Genomic DNA, 20145 nt, shown 5'->3' on the forward strand with positions numbered 1-20145 from the left:
AGAGGAAGTCAAAGAGGATGAAAGGAGAGAAACAATACTGAGATCTGAATTTAAGAGCATTAAAAGATTTGAAAGGCAGAAACGCTTCTGGAAAAGACTGAATACATGCAAAACTACTGCACAATGCAGTTGAGGAAGCGATATATTATACAAACTGGTGTGTAATATTTTTGAAAAAGGTGAAGTTCCATTGAACTTCAAAAAGAGTGTTATTGTCATGATACCAAAGAAAGCAGGATCAGATAAATGTGAAGAATACGGAACAATTAACTTAACTACTACTCATGCATCAGAAATCTTAACTAGAATTCTGTACAAGGAGAGTGGAAGAAGTGTTAGAAGACCAGTTTGGTTTCTGGAAAAGTATGGGGACAAAGAAAGCAATTTTAGCGCTCAGATTAATAGTAGAAGAAAGATTAAAGAAAAATAAAACATGCATGGCATTTATAGACTTAAAAAAGGCATTTGCTAACGTAGACTGGAATAAAATGTTAAGCATTTTAAAATAATTAGGGTTCAAGTACAGAGGTAGAAGAACAATAGCTAACATTTACAGGAACCAAACAGCAACAGTAATAATCGAAGAACATAAGAAAGAATCCATAATAAAAAAGGGAGCCTGACAAGAATATTCCCTATCCTCATTACTTTTTAACCTTTACATAGAACTAGCAGTTAATGATGTTAAAGAACAATTTAGATCCGGAGTAACAGTAAAAGGTGAAATATTAAGAAGTTACGATTTGCTGATGATATAATAATTCTAGCGGAGAGTAAAAGATAAGAAACAATGAATGGTATGGATGAAATCCTTTGCAAGAACTACCACATGAAAATAAACAAGAACAAAATGAAAGTAATGAAATATAGTAGAAATAATGAAGATGGACCACAATGTAAAAACAGGAAGAGAAAAGTTTATGGAGGTAGAAGAATTTTGTTATCTAGGAAGTAGAATTACTAAAGATGGATGAAGCAGAAGAGATTATAAAATGCTGAATAGCACAGGCGAAAGAAGCCTTCAGTCAGAAATATAATTTTTTTGTATCAAAAATTAATTTAAACGTCAGGAAAACATTTTCGAAAGTATATGTTTGGATTGTAGCTTTATATGCAAGAGAAACTTGGACAATTGGAATACCTGAGAAAAAAAGATCAAAGCCTTTGAAATGTAGTGCTATAGGAGAATGTTAAAAATCTGATGGGTGGATAGTAACAAATGAAGAGGTGTTGCGGCAAATTGTTGAAGAAAGAAGCTTTTGGATAAATATAATTAAAAGAAGAGATAGACTTATAGGCCACATATTAAGGCATCCTGGAATAGTTGCTTAATGTTGGAGAGACAGATTGAAGGGAAAAATTGTGCAGACAGGCAACATTTGGAATATGTAAAACAAATTGTTAGGGATATAGGATGTAGGGGATACACTGAAATGAAACAACTGGCATTAGATAGGGAATCTTGGAGAGCTGCATCAAACCAGTCAAATGACTGAAAGGAGGTGATACACCTAAAATGCTACAAGCAGCATCCAATTGTTCAATATTGGGATGTGGGGCAATGTATTGCTCTTGGTCTTTGCATTCATATAGTTCTTTGTTCCGCTGAGAAAAAATACTTTTTAAACAGTTAACAAAAGAGACTTTCCAGGAACTAAATTTAAATTTTGCAAAACATTGGAGCTTGCTCCAATGTTATTTTCTTAAGTTTTTCTTTACTATTTTTTTTTTTTTTTATGAGTTCTTAAAAGGGTCACAACAGAAGCACGTCCATACAAGTAACTATTTTGACAAACTTTTTTTCATGATATTTGCAAAGACTAATACACCTGAAACAATTAATATGTGAAAAAATAAGTTTGTTTTCATCAATAAATTCACAAATTTTAATGAGTTCTTTCGGCACTGTACCATACACTGATTTATGACTCTTCATTCACATAAATTACAACATTGTTCTTCCATTGTTTTATGTGAAATTACTTGAAAATAATGTAAAAATTTAACTGATTTTAAAATTTGAAAATATAATATTAAGTAAAACTTATTTATTTAATAAACAATTCCAAACACAGGATGAAATTTGAGATACTCTGTGAACAGGTCACAGACTAATGTTAGACTTTGCAGTCTGCAAAGCTAAATGATGTAACAAGCATAAATGATCATGTTGTAACATGAATTTTCCTGATGACTGGAAATGAATTCAAGCACCTGTTATAACATGAACACTGCAGTTGAATGGTTCAAATAAGTCTATTCAAACTATAGTAATAAGAATAAAAATATTAAAGTGCCACAAAGACAAGAAACCTCCCTGGAGCACTTATTTAGCGAGTCAAAATGGTATCACTTTTGACAAGTTTTTCACGATTTTTAGAGGTTACCTTTTTATTCCATATCTACAAAAACACTGTAGGTTGTGCAAATTTGAGATTTTTATCAGCCCATAAAATTTATTTGAAACCAAAATTTGAATTTTTAAAAATAGTTTTCAAAAATTCATAAAATGTTAGGGTTATCACCATTAATATTATTTATGGCATAACTTCTAATATATACCTACATATAAAAAAATAATTTAAACAGTATATGCCATCCCTGCCTCTTGAAAAAATGACAAAAAGTGAAATTTTTGTCAACTTTGTTGATAATGTTCAACTTTATTGGTAATTTTCTCATAGAAAGAAGTGAGATAAGGAAATAAACCACTGGAGAAATCTTTTTACCTTGAGAAAATATGAATAAATTGCTTTTTGTTTCATCCTTCCAGAACCAATTGTTCTTTAGTTATTATTTTTTCCGTAAACCCTTACAATCACAAAAATAGGTGCATACACTGTTAAAAAAAATGGCCGCCACAGGTAAACTGCTTAACTAAAAATTTAAAGAATAGTTTTAAGGTCCTAAGACATGTATGAAACAAGTGGGTTTATGAAAAAGTGGTTTATTTATGAAACAAGTAAAATATAAATGAAAATAATAGCTTAAGATTATAATTGAATATTTGATATATTTAATATATGATTTTTACTTCACATTACAAGCATAATATAGTATTAAAATTTAAATATCTTACTATATATAAATATATATGTTACCCACACACTGAATGTTAAGTATGGGAGAACCCTTTATCAATAGTTAAAACACAAGAAAAATTAATTTACTAAATGATTCTTCCACGCAACATCTACTTCTTCAGTATGAGAAAACCACACCCCAAGCATACATGGAGGTTAACTCAAAAATTTTAAATTGTAAGAGTAAATTAGTGACATTATTTTAAAGGGGATTGAAAAAAAAAAATTATTTAAAAACCTTCAGTCCAAGACAACCATAACCAAAATGGTGGTTAATGTTCATCATAGCTAGTTAGTTTAAAAAGTGATCTACAGTATCTTTTTAAGTAACTGCTCAATCGTGATACGCTAAGAAAAAATACAATTGAACAAATGTTCCCACATTAAAATAATTTATTTTTATGAATGAAACCACTACTTGGGAGATAACTGCTTCCAATACTAGCTGTGAAGAATATTATTAATCACCATCATTTTAGTCAGTGTTGTTATAGGCTGAAGTTTTTTTACACCAAACATTTTTTTTCAATGCCTTTTAAAATGTTTCACAGCCCTACATTTTCCATTTAAAATGTTTGATGAAAAAATAAATCATTTTGAAGTAGGAACATCTGGTAAATTAAATTTTTAAGTCATTTTAAATTTATTTAAGGATTCTTTTTTTATTTTAAAATTTAAGAACCTTAATACTGTTGCAGACTAACATTTCATTTGCACATTATATTGAATATATATAAACCGTTAATAGAGTGTAATTTGAATAAAGCATGAGAACAAGTAATAGTAAATTTAATAAATTATACCAGTCTACAAAAAATTCCTATATGGTATCTACTTGCTTTAAATGAATTTCAGACTGTGCTCAATCTTCAGAAAATCACATCACTGGAGGTCATTTCAAGATAAATGAAAATCAAGTACACATATACAACACATGAAGTCATAACACAATTGACAACACACAGATGTGACATATGTACACTATCGTGAGTGACTGAAGAACTCATGCAGTGCAGCCACTGCTATTGCCTGCTGACATCCTCTGATTTTATCGCCATATCGTTAAATTGGAATGGAAGTTTAAATGATCATTCAAACAAACAAACTATTTTTTTGTACTTTTTAAATTTCATATTCTTTGAGCACATCCATTCATCTATCTTTCTTACATAATGCAGTGGTACATAATTGGTTTTGAAATTGAGTACATATGACTGATCTATTATAATGTGGAGCATGTAATTAAGATTTATTGAAAACAATATTGCGGTTAGCCAGAAGTTCTCTGAACCATTTTATAAAATGTTTTCTTGTCTGGCCTACATAAAAACATTCGCAATCATTACATTTAATCCTGTAAATGGCTGATTTTAATTGTATAGTTGAGGTTTTAGCATTTTCTTAAAATTGTTAGTGGTATGGAATGATTCTTAAATGCATCAGTTAGAATCCTGGGTAGAATGTTGCGATATTATGTTAAATAAATCTGTACTCTTAATGAATTAATATGCTTTACAATTCATTCAGTTTCTGTCCTGAAATAATACACAACAATTCGCAGTCTGCTTATTATCTAAGATCAAATGTTAACATATTCGATCATGTTCTGGACTTTTCCAAAAAGTATAAAACTTTCCCTATTGCCTTCAAACAAATTAAAATTAATAAACCCAGTATTTCACGTATTAAACATTATACTGTATCTACCCTTTAATAAATAATTACTGAAAAATATTGAAAATGGTACATAATTACCTTGCTTCATAACAATTTTTTCCAGCTTGCGTTTACTAGATGCTCTGGTAATTATCTTCTCGTCAACTGTTCCTGCTACATTAAAACGATATACAACAACTGGTTTAGTTTGTCCAATCCGATGGGCTCTATCTTGTGCCTGCAAATCTGCCTGTGGATTCTAAAATATTTGAAATGAAAAATGATAAATATATTACAGGAAAAATGTTTATTTAACACAGTTAACAAATGACAAAAATATTCATATATTATGCTCCTTTCAAACAGTTTCTAAATTTTTCGGGTATGATAACAAAGACAAAAATCGTCATAAATAACATTATATTGAAAAAGTTTCACATTTTAATTATCTTAGATGTGATGCTGTTCATAAAATCTTAAAGAACAAAACCAGGATAAAATTCTACTACGCACTTGTCATACTTAACTCCCTACTAAAAATTGTTTTTAACTTTTTAACACTAAACCAATTTTCATGAAACAAAAAGGATTTTGTTCCTTACAATGGTAGAATTTATTACATATCTCATTTATGTTATTGGAGGTAGGCAGACCATGGCGCAATGTCTAACATTCCTTGAGAGGGCTCAGCTGGCATCCTGGTATGAAGTATAGTGGTCTATGGTACAAGTACAGAGATGGTGACGAAGTTAAAAGGACCTCGTGCCTCGGTAGATGCAAAATCCATAAGGAATTGCCACTTGAAGCTAATGGACACAGGTTTTTTGATCAGATGTTAAGAAACGTGGTTGTCTCTCAACATCCAGGATGGAGGAAAATGTGCAAGTTGTTTAGGAAATGACACAATCTGCAGAAGAGTTGAATTTTCATAGAAATCACATTACTGCCAGGAATTATAGCCAGAAGACTGCGATCATGGGTTGGAATATGGAGAGATGATGCTTGCTTGGTATGAAGACTGTCCGATATTTTTGGTAATATTCTGTGGTCAGATGAAGTCGTATTTCATGTCAGGGGGTTTGTTAACCGGCACAATTATTGTTAATGGGCAACAGAGGATCTGACGGAGGTTGTTGAAAAAAGCAAACATCACCAAAGGTAAGTGTGGTGCGGCAAATGTCCATGAAAGTTGTGGGTCCATATCTCATTCAGGACACAATGAATGCAGAACGGTACCTTGATATGCTTGAAGATTATGTTCATGGTATTGTATCCATATGGGACAATTACAAGAACCTAATCTTTACGCAAGATGGGGCCCTGCCTCACTTCGCAAGTCCTATCCATGCTTGGCTCAACACCCATTTTCCAGGATGCTGGTTGGGAAGTTGTGGCCCCCTAAACGGCCACCAAGGAGTCCTGACAACGCCCTGCAACTTCTTCCTCTGGGGGTTGGCGAAAGAGGAAGTTTATCAAACAAAACCAAAAACTATTGATGGATTGAAGGAACAAATTCGCCAAGTTCTTGGAAACATACCACTGGATTATCTGCAGAAGTCTGACAAACACCCCCCTTTGTTTACGGAAACTGGTGGTGCTTATGTGGAATATTAGCAATGCATAACAATTCTACCATCAAGTATTAAAGTTATAAATATTTCAATAGGGAATTAATTCCCACCCACTCTGTATTAGCCTCCGGTATCACCATAAGGTACTTCTTCGGAGGATAAATGAGGATGATATGTATGAATGTACACATAAAATGTAGTCTTGTACAGTCCCAGGTAGACCATTCCTGAGATGTGTGGTTAATTGAAACCCAACCACCAAAGAACACTAGTGTCCACAATCTAGTATTCAAATCTGTATAAAAGAATTGCCTTAACTAGAATCACTTTGCATTACCTATACTGTTATAACTATCACAATACACACATATAAAATTATCCCCATTTTTGTAGTAGAATTGAAGCTATTTTATATACTGGGTGTAAAAAGAACATGCAGGGTATTAATTTGTTATACCTCTTGGATAAGAGGGAAAAGAAGGGTTTTGGTTGCATGCATCCATGACTGCAGATTGATTCCCAATCATTCCTCTTGACAGCACCACCAGCAAACAGGGGGACTCCTGAATAGAAACTGTTGTTTTGCAGTTTTCCAAATATGATCTGTACTTAACAGTTCAACATGCATTCCTAAAAAGTTTAATTGTAATCCTTTAAGTGACAGTAACATTCATCAATGCCAAAATTGGTAAGAAACAACCAGATGTCTATAAAGGGAAAAATACAGTGTGTAAGAAGAAATATTGAACTTGTCAATGAGTATCCTGTTTAGTCCTACAAAATTTATTAGGAATGTATAAGGAATTTATTAGGAAGTTATAGCAATGCCAGTAATGACAGTGTGAAATGTTTCAAGAAGGAAACATATGTGACCATGCCGTTTACAACAGTTACAAACATTGAAGCCTACAGATTACAGTGACAAGCTTTGAAGTTATGAGTACAAATTTCTCAACTGAAATGTTGCAGCATAAAGATGACAGCTTTTTTAATCCTATTGCATTCAGTGATGAGTCAACATTTCATCTTAGTGGAAAGGTTAACTTGCCTAATGCCTGCATGTGGGGGTCAGAAAATCCCTATGAACTCTTACAATGTGAAAGAGATTCCCCAAAATTAAATGTTTTCTATCCTCACTGCAAGTTTACAGCCCTTCTTTTTCACTGAAGCAAGCGTTTGCTTATTTGGAAGTGCTGTACATAGCTCTTTTCTTAACTGCAAGATGGAATTTTATTTGATAACTCTGTATAGAATCGGTGCAATGATGTTGTCCCCGACCAGTGTATTGGTTGGCATGAACCTATGTGATAGAGCTGTTAAAGCATGGAAAAAAACTCTCCATAAAATAAGTTTTATTCAGCATGGTGAATAGTACATTTAACAGAAAATGTTCCTCCTACCATTCTATCAGTCATTGATGTTTGAAATATAGGATCAATTTAAGTATTTGAATACTCAAGGTCAGGTAAAAATCTGAATTTGAGAAGGGAACCTGTTTTTTCCCATCATTAGTTATATATTTAAAAAAAAGTTATTATTTAAAGATACAAAGTGAAAAAAAGAATAACTTGCCCAATCACTATTATATAATATGACTGTATCAGCACCAGTTAAATTAATGCCCAGACCACCAGCTCTAGTTGTTAAAAGAAATACAAATACTTTGGGATTTGTATTGAAAGCATAAATATAATTTTTCCTGTCAAGTAAGCTGGTACTGCCATCTAATCGTACATACGAATACTTTGCCATAATAACATATTCCTCTAATAAGTCCAACATCATAGCAGATGTACAAAATATAAGCACCTGAAAAGAAATCAAAAATTGTAAAACTTTCCTCAGAATATTTTTCATGATACATAATATTATAATTATTTTTTAAAGAAATGTTTAATATTTTTTAATAACTACTTACATCAAATGGTTATGTAAAATAAATTTCCTTTTAAGCAGTTTTCCTTGTCAGCTACACACTTCTGTCAAAATCTATGAAGTAGTTAAAAATATTCTTAGAACTCATTTTGATAAATGTTAATATTCACATTACCATCATTCTTATTTCTTATCCCCTTCAGCATATTTCTCAATCCCAGAAAAAAAATAAAAATCAGCTGTCACAAGAGTATTGTGAATGTTCCAAGTTGTTAAGAATTATTTGTCAAGCATGGAACGATAATGTGCTGATACATTGTCATGCAAAACAATCGAACTCTACTTTGTATTTTTCAAGATGCTTCCTTCTTACTGCATCCCATTAAGTGACAATTTCCTTGTTCAATGTCTAACCGCCAAAAATGAATTCATAATGAATAATATCATGCAAATTAAGATACTTTGAACATAATTTTTCCTTTGTTCCTATTCACCTGACTGGTGTTTTATTTGTGGATCACATAAAATAAAACACCATCTATCATCTTGCTCAAAGAATTTTGATTTGATCGGCCAGTGTTGAGTTCTCCTGCTGGTTCATGCGAGTTTCTGATTCGCAGATAACATTTTTGGAACAAGTGTTTATAAACACAACATATGTTCAGATCATTAACCTTCAACTGATATCCTAATTATTGACACTATTTCCTTAACAGCTTTTCTTTTATCACTTTCACAATATTTTCAACACACTTAATATTTTCATTTGTCAAGGTAGATGGGTGCTCACTTCAACAACAAGACCATATAACAGAAACGCTTAAGCCAATTGTACACTGCTGTTTTCATTGTAATCTGATTTCATAAAATGAACATTAAATAGTTTAAATTACAAACCACGTAAAAAAGAATATCTATTTGTCACTGTTTATACAGTGACCTATCTTACTACTGTTCAGTAATAAGAGAGGATGTTTTTTGGGGCAGTCTTAAGGTTATTTGGGGGACAAAGACTAATTTGGGCAGCAATTTTTTTAAGATGGATGTTATTGGAATGGTCTGAATTGGGAAAAATTGTAGGTTATTTGCAATCAGTTGTCGCCTACTGGAAATGTCTGGTAGTAAATTTTAATTACTAGAATATTTCAGTTGTGTGAATGTGAAAGAGAATGAACAATCTTACATGTGATAAGGAAATATGATAAAGAGGTATGATAGCTACTGTATATTGCATTAAATCTTACATATACATATAAGGTACAATACACATTACACAGTTCCATAAATTTACGTATGCACATGTATGTGATCATAAGTGTGCCAAATGTTGATTACATAAGAATCTTAATATGTTATACAGTCAAAAAAGTATGGTCACTTAAAACTAATTTAATTCAGCTATTATAACTAATAAAGAAAAACGTTTACTGGTCAGATTGCCCTTGGACATTGTTTTTTCTGAAAATGTACACTGTACTGGTAAACACTAAATATTTGTTCTTCCTAATTATTTATTTAAACTATTCGATTATTGATATCTACAAAAGATAATAATCACTGAAAGTTTTTCCATACTTTCTTACTGAACACTGTATTTAATAAAAATTGAAATTAATACTATACTAGAGGATAATAGTTTATTACTTTATTATTTGGACCAGCTACTTTATTTCTGCTCAGTATGTTTTTTTTTTCAATAATATTATCTACAAATGCAGCGTTGAGCAGAGGAAACACATGTTTTTTAAACTACCAGTACTCAGCAGCAAGTGGGATATTGACCTTTTGCGTCTGACAGACTGCTCAGATTATGCAATTTCAGTTGCTATAAAGCGTTGCAATACAGAACATTGTGTGTTTGCTGTCAAGCAGTTTTATAGAAACAATGATTCTGTGGTCACAGTTCAATGTCTTTTCTGTTGATACCTCAACTCATCGGAGTGTGGTTTCACCATACTCCGAAGAAAAAACCACCTGGTCTTCAATGTTCAGTACGAACTCTGGGAAACGTAGAAATCGGTGAGAAGGGCAGTTCCTTCTAGTCTGAAACGATCCGCTTGGAAACAGGCTGTAGTGTTGGGTATGTCATGTCATACGCTTCATCACATCTTACACTGTGATCTCAAATTTCACTCGTACAAAATAATGATCATCCAGCTGGAAGGAATTTTGTGGCGTAATGAACAATATTCTTACAGAAGATGCAAACACCCTAATATTGATGACTGACAAAGCCAATTTCCATCTGAATGGCTATGTTAATGTACAGCACATTCATTACTGGGCATCATAGAACCCACATAAACTACAACAAAAACCTCTCAAGAAGTTAGTGACATTAGAGTGCTACATTGACAAGTTAAATAACTTCCTGCATCCAGAACTGGAAAGGCATTTCAGAAAAATGTGGTTCCAACAGAATGGTGCCACAGCTCACACAGTGGGAACATCGACTGATGTCATTAGACAAATGTTTCCTGGGCATGGTACTTGATGATTCAGTGATGTTTCTTGGTCCCTGTTCTCTCCTGATCTATAGATTTGTGACTTCTTTTAGTGGGGCTACCAGAAATCAAGAATGTACATAAATAAGCCACACACAATTGAAGCTGTGGCAAATGAAATGTTGGGGAAAGCTATGCAGAGCTTTGAGAAGAGGCTCTGAATTTGCATCTGACAAGAAGGACATCATTTTACTGACATTACTTTCCGAACCTAATTAAGGTATGTTGATTTCAAAAATGCAGTAACAAAATTATTAATGTAAAACTTTTTTTTCTATAATTAAAACAACCAAAGTTATTCAGTACTGAAAAACATGCTTTTCCTCTGCTCCACTCTAGATATTTCATTTCATTTCACTTATAATTTTGTAGATATTATAACTATTCCTTTGTTATAATAAAAAAGATTATAAGTCAAAGATATTTTGGGATTGAAATCAGAATACTGCTCTATATAATTTACGTAATATGGTAAAAATATATCATCATATAACAATGATAAGTAATTAAATAAAATTGAAATAATCATTAATACAATACCTTATGCCCTTTTTGTTTCAATTTTGCCAACATAGCATCAAGTACAAGCAATTTTCCAGATACATTTTTTAAATCCTTAGTAACATGAAGTACTTTAGTGCCATTTTTATAACGAACTGGCATTCTAACTAAATAAGGATGATTAACGATATGTTTCAAAACCATAGTAGGTCTTTGCATGTGGAGTCGATTAACAAAACCAGGATTACCAGCAACAGTGGCACCTAACCTAAAATTATAAGAATATACACATTTATTAAACGTAAATAAGAAAAGACTGATGAATGAACAAACAAATTTTGAAAATGATATCTTATTCAAACAAATATACAATAATTTTGACTCTTAGGTTGGCTAAACTATTTCATTTGAATAAATATAACAACTGTGACCTTCTTACTGACATAACATATAATTATTTTTGACTTTATTTCAACTCCTTGAAGATCAACTGTTATATTTATTTTAAAATTTATTTCATTAAAATTATTTGATACATCAAGTAAACAGTTATAAAGTATAATATCATTGTTCCTGAAGATGGAGAAGTAATCTCCAAAAGCACTTGGAATATAATTTCTATTAATGAATGTTGATAAGTGGAAATCATAATTATATATACATAATTAATTTAAGTGATCAGGAATATTATAGTCGACATAATGAAAACTATTTTGAAGAAAGATGGCTAAATGATAAGATCGACAAACTTTTTTCACCGTTCAATTGCTTTCCTTCTAAAAGATGTGTTTGCCAAACACCATTATTGTTAAAATTTTGTCAGCCAGTTACGCTTTATTTATTCTCTAAATTACAGCTACCAAATATTTTTTTTTGTGATAAGAGAAGAATTTCATATTGAATGAAAAATTCCAAGCCTGGTTGGGATTAGAACCCATAAAAATTTAGGTTGAAAAGCAGCGATGCAACAATCTGTGAATGAAACAAAGATAAAAATGATTAAGTATTAGTATTAATGAAAACAATGTTCCATATTACATTTTTCATAAAATGAAATTGGCAAAACCAGTTTTTAATTATGAAAGTGAGATGCAGATTCAAAAGTTGTATAAATTATATAGGTCCGTGGTTCTCAACCTGGGGGACTCACCCCCTGGGGGGGGGGGGGGGGGGGCATAGAAGAATTTCAAGGGAGGTGTGAGTGTATTTAAAAAAATAATAAAAAAGTAAAACTATAATTTACTCAGTTTTGTGGTTGCATGTATATTTTCAAAATTATTGTAGTTTTTTGTATTTGTTATTGTTATTACAATAATCGTGTGTATGAGTACAACAGCATGATAATTGTCATATGTCTGGCAACACTGTAAGAGCATGAGAACGGTTATTCGCTGAGCTGCTTTCCCTTTGTTATCTCTACTCTGGCAGCATGCAATACCAGTGTCATCAGTTGTGTGATTCATCTCTGCATGTGAGTGTAACTGTGAGCTGCAATTTTTGTTGTGATTCTTGATGTCTGTGTTCTTTGTTTTAAACACATTAAAAAGTGAGAGTGACAATTTGTGTGTTGTAGTAGGACTGAAAATGGCTAAATCACTAGAAAAGAAAGACTATATTAAATACAGATTTACCTTCATTGAGAAAAATGAGGTAGTCATTTACCTCAGTGTGTTATTTGCCATGTTGTTTTAAGTAATGATGCAATGCAGCCCTGACGTTTTGGAATGGCATTTGACTACAGTCATTCTGCTCTGAAAGACAAGTCCACTGAATTTTTTATTGCCAAGAAAAATGGTATAAAGCGCATGAAACTTGATTCCATTGGAAGTTTTCTGATGGAAAATAATAAAGCTGTTGAAGCTTCTTTCAAAATTGCCCTGTTGATAGCAAAAGACAAGAAACCTCATACAATTGGTGAGTCACTAACAAAACCTTGTTTACTTACTGCTTGTAGTACTATAATCAGTGAAGACAGCTGTAATAAACTTGCAAAAATTTCTCTGTCAAACAACACAGTAAAACGCAGAATTGACGAAATTGCACTGGATTTAAAAAATCAAGTAGTGGAAATACTAAAGTGCTCCCCCATTCTTTTCTTTACAGTGTGATAAAACTACCAACATTTCAAAACACACAGTGCAGATTTTTTCTTTACTGCAGATTTATTGAAGGAAAACAATTCTTTGAGGAAATATTGTTTTCAAAATTTCTTGAAACGGCAACTAAAGCTGTTGATATATTTTCTACTCTTCATACTTTTTTAGCAGCTAAAATGACCTTGGGAGAAAGTTATTGGGATGTGTACTGATGCTAATAACAGGATGCCAATCAGGATTTATAGAATTGGCTAAGAAAAAGAACCCTAAAATAATTGGTTCTCACCGTATCTTATTAACAGATAAGCTTTAGCTTGTCAGACTGTACCTGAATCACTCAATGTTGCTTTAAAATACTAACTAATAACTAAAAATAACTAACAATTAAAATACTAACAAAGTCAAATCCAGCGCTTTGAACACAAGACTCTGAGGCGTTGTGTCAAGAATTAAACAGTGTCCAAGAAACTCTATCTTTTTCACAAGATTTGTTGGTTGTCCAAAGGTAATATGCTTGCTAATTATTTAACTTAAAATTGGAAGTTGAAATCTTTTTGTCTTGACTTCAAGACAAGAAGATCTGTACAGCAAATTTACAGATATACATTTATCTTTTACATGGCATATCTATCAGACTTTTTTGAAATTCTAAACTTAAACCTGAAGCGGTCAGAAAACCTTCTGAATACTTATGATGCAGTTAAGGGTTTCACAGAAAAGATGGCTCTTTGGCCACACCACCTTCAAAGTTTTCCTCCAAACTTTTCATCCTTTCCAAGATTGAATGACCTCCTCAATGAGACAAAAATTTTTCCATTACATCTAATAAATGAATTGAAGGACCTTATATCAGGGCATTTGGTAGCACTGAAAAATTAAATTGGAGACTATTTTCCAGATGTGTTAGTTCAGAGAACTGGGAGTTTAAGCAAGGAATCGCTTTAAAATCGACGTGGATATACTTCCTGATGACATTCAAGAACAGGCAATCCCTAAAATGTGATTCTCAAGCAAATACGGAGTTCACAAACACAGATGTTAAAGATTTTTGGTTATGCTATTTTTCTGTTTATCTACAAGATGCTTTGGAAGCGCAAAGTTGTTTTTATCCACATATCTCTGATTTTCTACATTAGCATACATAAAGTCAAAATATCGAACAAGGCTGGATGTCGAATATGACCTGAGGTGTGCTTTATCACAGTTACAATCAAATATTCAAAAACTTGTCAAGGACAAACAGTGCCATCCCTCTCATTAATGTTGTGATAGTGACATATTACATGCCTAACTACTTCACGTAGATCGTATATTACCTTAAATAAATTTTTATTTAATTCTACGATTCTTTGATTTTAAAAATTAATCTGAATTAATTTTTTAATTAATTATCTGAAGTTTTATTTAATAACCAGCTTCAGTTTCATATTCCGACTGACCACATATAGTAGTAGTGGTGGGGAGGCATGACCTCACATCAGTGTTCAAATGGGGCACAGAGTCTGAAAAGTTAAGAACCACCGGAATAGGTTGTAATTTTTGTTGAAACATAAAATATATGAGAAAATTCTTTTCTTATAGCATTGGAGCTTTAGCTCAAGATTTTAAAAGAATTTTTAAAAAGATAAGTTATAAATTTTGTTTTCTATTTTGCACCAGTAAATTTCATAAACAAAAACCAATAAAATAACAAAATGGATGAAAATATGTTTGTCTGTGAGGAGAGTATAAAATAAATTTGCAGGCACAATTTCCCAGAAATTTTATACAATCTATATAATTCCTTTTGATTATTAAGCTTTAGTTATTCAATAAAGATAAAAATAACTTAACCCATCTTAATACATTTCTTTCTCGAATAATTTTAGTAAGATTAGACAATAACCTTAGTACACTGAATTTTAATTTGCGTAGTACACAGAGACATAACTCAAATCTTTCACAAATAAAAAAAATATTCTTCTAGCCCAGCTCTGGATGACAAACTTCCAAAAGCCCATGAAATGTGAGAACTCTTAATAACATTGTTCATATGCGAAAACCAGTCTATCAGCATCCTAGATGCTCAGTTAAAAACAACCTCAATTCCTTGGGTTTTTCAGAACCTAGAGTTCAGTATAATTACAAAATTTAAAACTGCACCCACAAGAGAACCAAGTGACTAAAATAAAAATAACCACCTAAATTTGTTGTTTTTGAACAGAAAACCATGATTTCAAATAGTTCTAAAAACTTTTCATGGCTATTGAAGTTTGCTTTCATGTTAATGGGAACATGATTAAACAAAGCAACCTATTCTGAGGTAAACAAACCAAAGCAAACCACTCTCTAATCCAAGGTTACAATATGATGTGCGAATACAGCATTTAAACTTACACATCAAGAAAAGTAGTAGTGTGAGACATCTAAGAAAAGTAGTAATAGTAGTAGCAGTAGTACTAGTGCGAGACATTGGGGAATTTACAATATAAATTTGAAGAAATGGAGAACTACTAACAGCTATGGTTTCAAGATGTAGCTACACGCTACAAACTGTTTTTTTATGCAGCCTGTTTCCAGGTCACCTCTCATTTTGGTAATATTTTGTAACCAGCTCACTTCTCATTCTTTCAGCCAATAACTTCTTTCCATGGGTATATCTCAAAAGTTTCTCCAACAGATCTCACACCATAAATGAACTGAAACTGAAAATGTATCACAAAATTACTATATCACACCTGATATACTTCACTGTTATTAACAATTTGACATGGAAGTAGGGCATTTACACCACATAATTTTCAAATCATGTTTAAAATCTCTCAAAGTTATAGTACAATAATTAGCTGACATGTAAAATTAAGTATGCTTAAAAGAATTTCTTCCAGCTGCAGCCTTTGTTTTAAGTCATATAATTTTAGTTACTTCTACTCAAATGATGCAGTCTCATTTATAGTCATTCAATACATTGTCCTATTTTCTATTAGTTTTTTGTCTTCAATCATTTGACTGGTTTGATGTAGCTCTCCAAAATTCCTTATCTAGTGCTAGTCATTTCATTTTGATATACTCCCTACATCCTACAATTTGTTTTACATACTCCAAACATTCCCTGCCTGCACAATTTTTCCCATCTACCTGCCCCTCCAATATAAAAGCAACTACTCCAGTATGCCTTAATATGTGGCCGCCTATAAGTCTTGTCTCTAAATTTTAACTTTATTTTCATCAATTTGCTGCAATACCTCTTCATTTGTCACTTTATCTACCCATCTGATTTTTAACATTCACCTATAGCACTACATTTCAAAAGCTACTACTGATCTTTTCTTCTCAGGTACTCTGGTCATCCATGTTTTACGTCCATAAAAAGCTACACTCCAAACATATACTTACAAAACTGTTTTCCTGACGTCTAGATTAATTGTTAATGTAAGCAAATTATATTTCTAAGTGGAAGCTCGTTTCGCCTGTGCTATTTGGCATTTTATATCGCTCCTGCTTTATCCATCTTTAGTAATTCTGATTCCTAAATAACAAAATTCATCTACCTACATAATTTTTTCTCTTCCTATTTTTATATTCAGTGGTCCATCTACATTATTTCTACTACATATCATTACTTTTGTTTTGTTCTTGTTTATTTTCATGCAGTAGTTCTTGCATAGGACATCATCCATGCCACTTACTGTTTCAAATCTTTTTTACTCTCAGCTAGAATTAGAATTTTTAGAATCAGCAAATCTTAGCATCTTTATCTGTTCACCTTGCACAATTACTTCAGATCTAAATCGTTTTTTTAACATCATTAATAGCTAAAAAGTAATTCTGTTTTTTATTATGGCTTCTTTCTTACGTTCTTCAATAATTACTGTTGTAGTTTGGTTATTGTAAATGTTAGCAATTGTTCTTTCTACCTCTGTACTTTTAAAATGTTCAGCATTTTAAAATGCTGAACATTTTATTCCACTCTACGTTATCAAATGCCTTTTTTAGGTCTATAAATGCCATGCATGTTGTTTTATTTTTCTTTAATCTTTCTTCTACTATTAATCTGAGCGCTAAAATTGCTTCCCTTGTCCCTATGCTTTTCCTGAAACCAAACTGGTCTTCTAACACTCTTCCACTCTCCTTGTACAGAATTCTAGTTAGGATTTCTGATGCATGAGTAGTAGTTAAGCTAATTGTTCTGTATTCTTCACATTTATCTGCTTCTGCTTTCTTTGATATCATGACAATAACACTCTTTTTGAAGTTCAATGGAACGTCACCTTTTTCGTAAATCTATCGCTTAGATCCTCACTTATCGATAGATAAGTGAGGATTCAGATCTCAGTATTGTTTCTCCCCTTTCATCCTCTTCGACTTCCTCTTCTTCCTCTATAACACCATTTTCTAATTAATTTCCTCCGTATAACTCTTCAGTATATTCCACCCACCTATTGACCTTTCCTTTCGTATTATAAATCAGTGTACCATCTTTATTTAACACATTATCCGATTTTATAATTTATGTACCAGAAAAGTTTTCTTAACTTTCCTGTACGCTCTTTCCACTTCTGAACACTTTTCTTTCGCTAGTTTGCACTTCCTGTTTATAATATTTCTTAATTTTTGATAGTTCCTTTTACTTTCTTCATCAATAGCATTCTTATATTTTCTACGTCCATCCATCAGCTGCAATATATCCTCTGAAACTCAAGGTTTTCTACCAGTTGTCTTTATTCTACCTAAGTTCGCTTCTGCCGATTTAAGAATTTCCCTTTTAACACTCTTAGGAAGAGGAAGTAAAATCTTCTTTACCCCCCCCTTCCTCAAGGTTCTCAGATTCATCTGACACAAAGAATGAAAGCAGTTGCTGTTTTCTGGAAAAATTGGCTTACTTTACAAATTTCTTGATCATGTAATTATTATTGTTATGTATAAGAAAAACACTAGTAAAGCTACTAAAAATAGTAATATATCATGTACTGTATTTTTTCATCATAATGTGCAGCAATTTGTATTGTAGTGGATTTTTTATCACAATTCCAATATTCCTGACAAACCAAAAAATCACTTTCTGAATTTTAGACCATGCGGTTTGGATTATACAGGTTTGAAAACTAAGTACTGAAAACAGCATTATTGAACAATTGCAATCACTGGGTGAAAGAACTTTTTGAAAAAGAAAAAAATAGCATATAATATAATAGGGATTATGAAAATATTGTAACAATATCAGTATAACAGACCTGAATGAATCCTTGCCAATTAAAAAGAAAGTAATAGAAAATAACAATGAAAGAAATTTAGAAGGGATCCTTTTTCTTAGGCTAACAGGTCTTTTTAAAAATTGTTCCTTGTAATATACTGCCCATAGCGCACCTCCCACAAATGTTCAATGAAAAGGATTACCGAACTAGGGTAACTATTTATGAGAAAATGTAAGGGCACAGATAATAATTCTCAAGCATCCACAGTTAAGGAATATGGCTGGATCTGCAGGTCAGGGTACATAAAACTGTTCAGACAAGGGATAAGTTAGTATTAAGCAAATATTTTTAATTAATAATGTTTGACATGGTTGAAGTGACATCACAAGCATTCCAGTGAGGACAGTGGGTGAATGCAGAAGTTGTTTGGTGAATTACTGACTGACAATTAGTGAAAGGGATAAAGTATTAAATTCATTCATAACCTGTTAGGGTAGTTCTATTTTAAACAAGGAAGGTATTTGCAGAAAATGCACTTTAGACTTATCTGGTAGTTAATACAACAAGGTTGTTGAAAGTGTAAATATTAACAGTCTTTAGTCAACTGAACTGAATTGTGATTCTTATGATTTAACGCTGTAAATAGATCCTGTCCTTACTTGAAATTCTATTTTATATGTAATTCATTGATTATTATTGCCATTGTTATTACTGCTATTACTATTATTGTTGTTAGTTATTTATAATTATTGATTTTTCTTATTTATTTATGTTCTTAAAGTAATAAATTGTAATTATATTAAAATTTTTAATTGTTAGTCTCTTGAAGTCCTAAATAAAGAAACTATTATTACATAGCACAGTGATGGTTCTATAATGTTACCATGTCTCAGAGAAATGCATCTTGAAACAGAAGAAAATTAAGAGAAAGTGGCTGTGGTTGAAGCCATGCAAGTTAATAAATTATATAACTTACTGGTTAACTATCAGCATCATACTTAAGTTAAAAATAAGTTCAAAAAAATGTTATTCTTTAAAATCATTCTAGTTAAAGTTTGACTAAATTAGCATTTATAAGGGTAGGGATACACGCATACTAACAGATTTGTGGGAATGTGTCAAAATTAGGGACTAATACAAAACATTAAAATGAGCAAGAAGGTTCATGTGGACTGGCCCTATCTCATTCACTTTCCCATTGTCTGCAATTTTTTTAATAAAAATGTTCACGTTAGGAAAAGACTGAAATATTTTAATGAAATTTGGTGTAAATGTACAAGACATCTACAATATAAAATATTAAAAAATTTAAAAGTTACAGAACAAAGGAAACTTAGATTTTTTATTCATTAATAGTCCTATTAACATGATTCAACAAATGTTTCATCAATCATGTTTTTATTAGGTACAATTGTTAGCCTTTTATTGTAAACATAAAATACACTGCATAATTGTAAAAATTATAAGGCCTGACAATTTTCTGTTAGTTTTTACAAAATAATAATAGAAATTAACTACTTTGAATTAAATTTAGAGAAAAAGGCAAAAACGAGTACAACATTTTCTATTTTTGCACCCATCAAAAGTTTCATCCATATCTTAGCTGTTTATCAAGAGATTTATACAAATTAATTTCATTTCATTCACAATGAAATGCTTAACATTTATATAATTAAATATACAAT

The 20145-nt window shown here is 31.7% G+C and overlaps 1 protein-coding gene across 1 annotated transcript in view; it reads right to left on the reverse strand.

Annotated features, from left to right (window-relative positions):
* LOC142326320 (lymphocyte-specific helicase-like) overlaps positions 1-20145 on the reverse strand; it is a 68121-nt gene that overhangs the window by 16663 nt on the left and 31313 nt on the right. Inside the window, exons 10-12 of the mRNA XM_075368725.1 lie at positions 11230-11458; positions 7883-8119; positions 4839-4998 (exon numbers count right to left, since the gene is read on the reverse strand). Of these exons, the coding sequence (XP_075224840.1) occupies positions 4839-4998; positions 7883-8119; positions 11230-11458 (626 nt within the window). The remainder of the gene's footprint in view (positions 1-4838; positions 4999-7882; positions 8120-11229; positions 11459-20145) is intronic.

The sequence above is a fragment of the Lycorma delicatula genome, chromosome 6 (genome assembly GCF_047948215.1).
Source record: "Lycorma delicatula isolate Av1 chromosome 6, ASM4794821v1, whole genome shotgun sequence".
NCBI classification, from domain to species: Eukaryota; Metazoa; Arthropoda; class Insecta; order Hemiptera; family Fulgoridae; genus Lycorma; species Lycorma delicatula.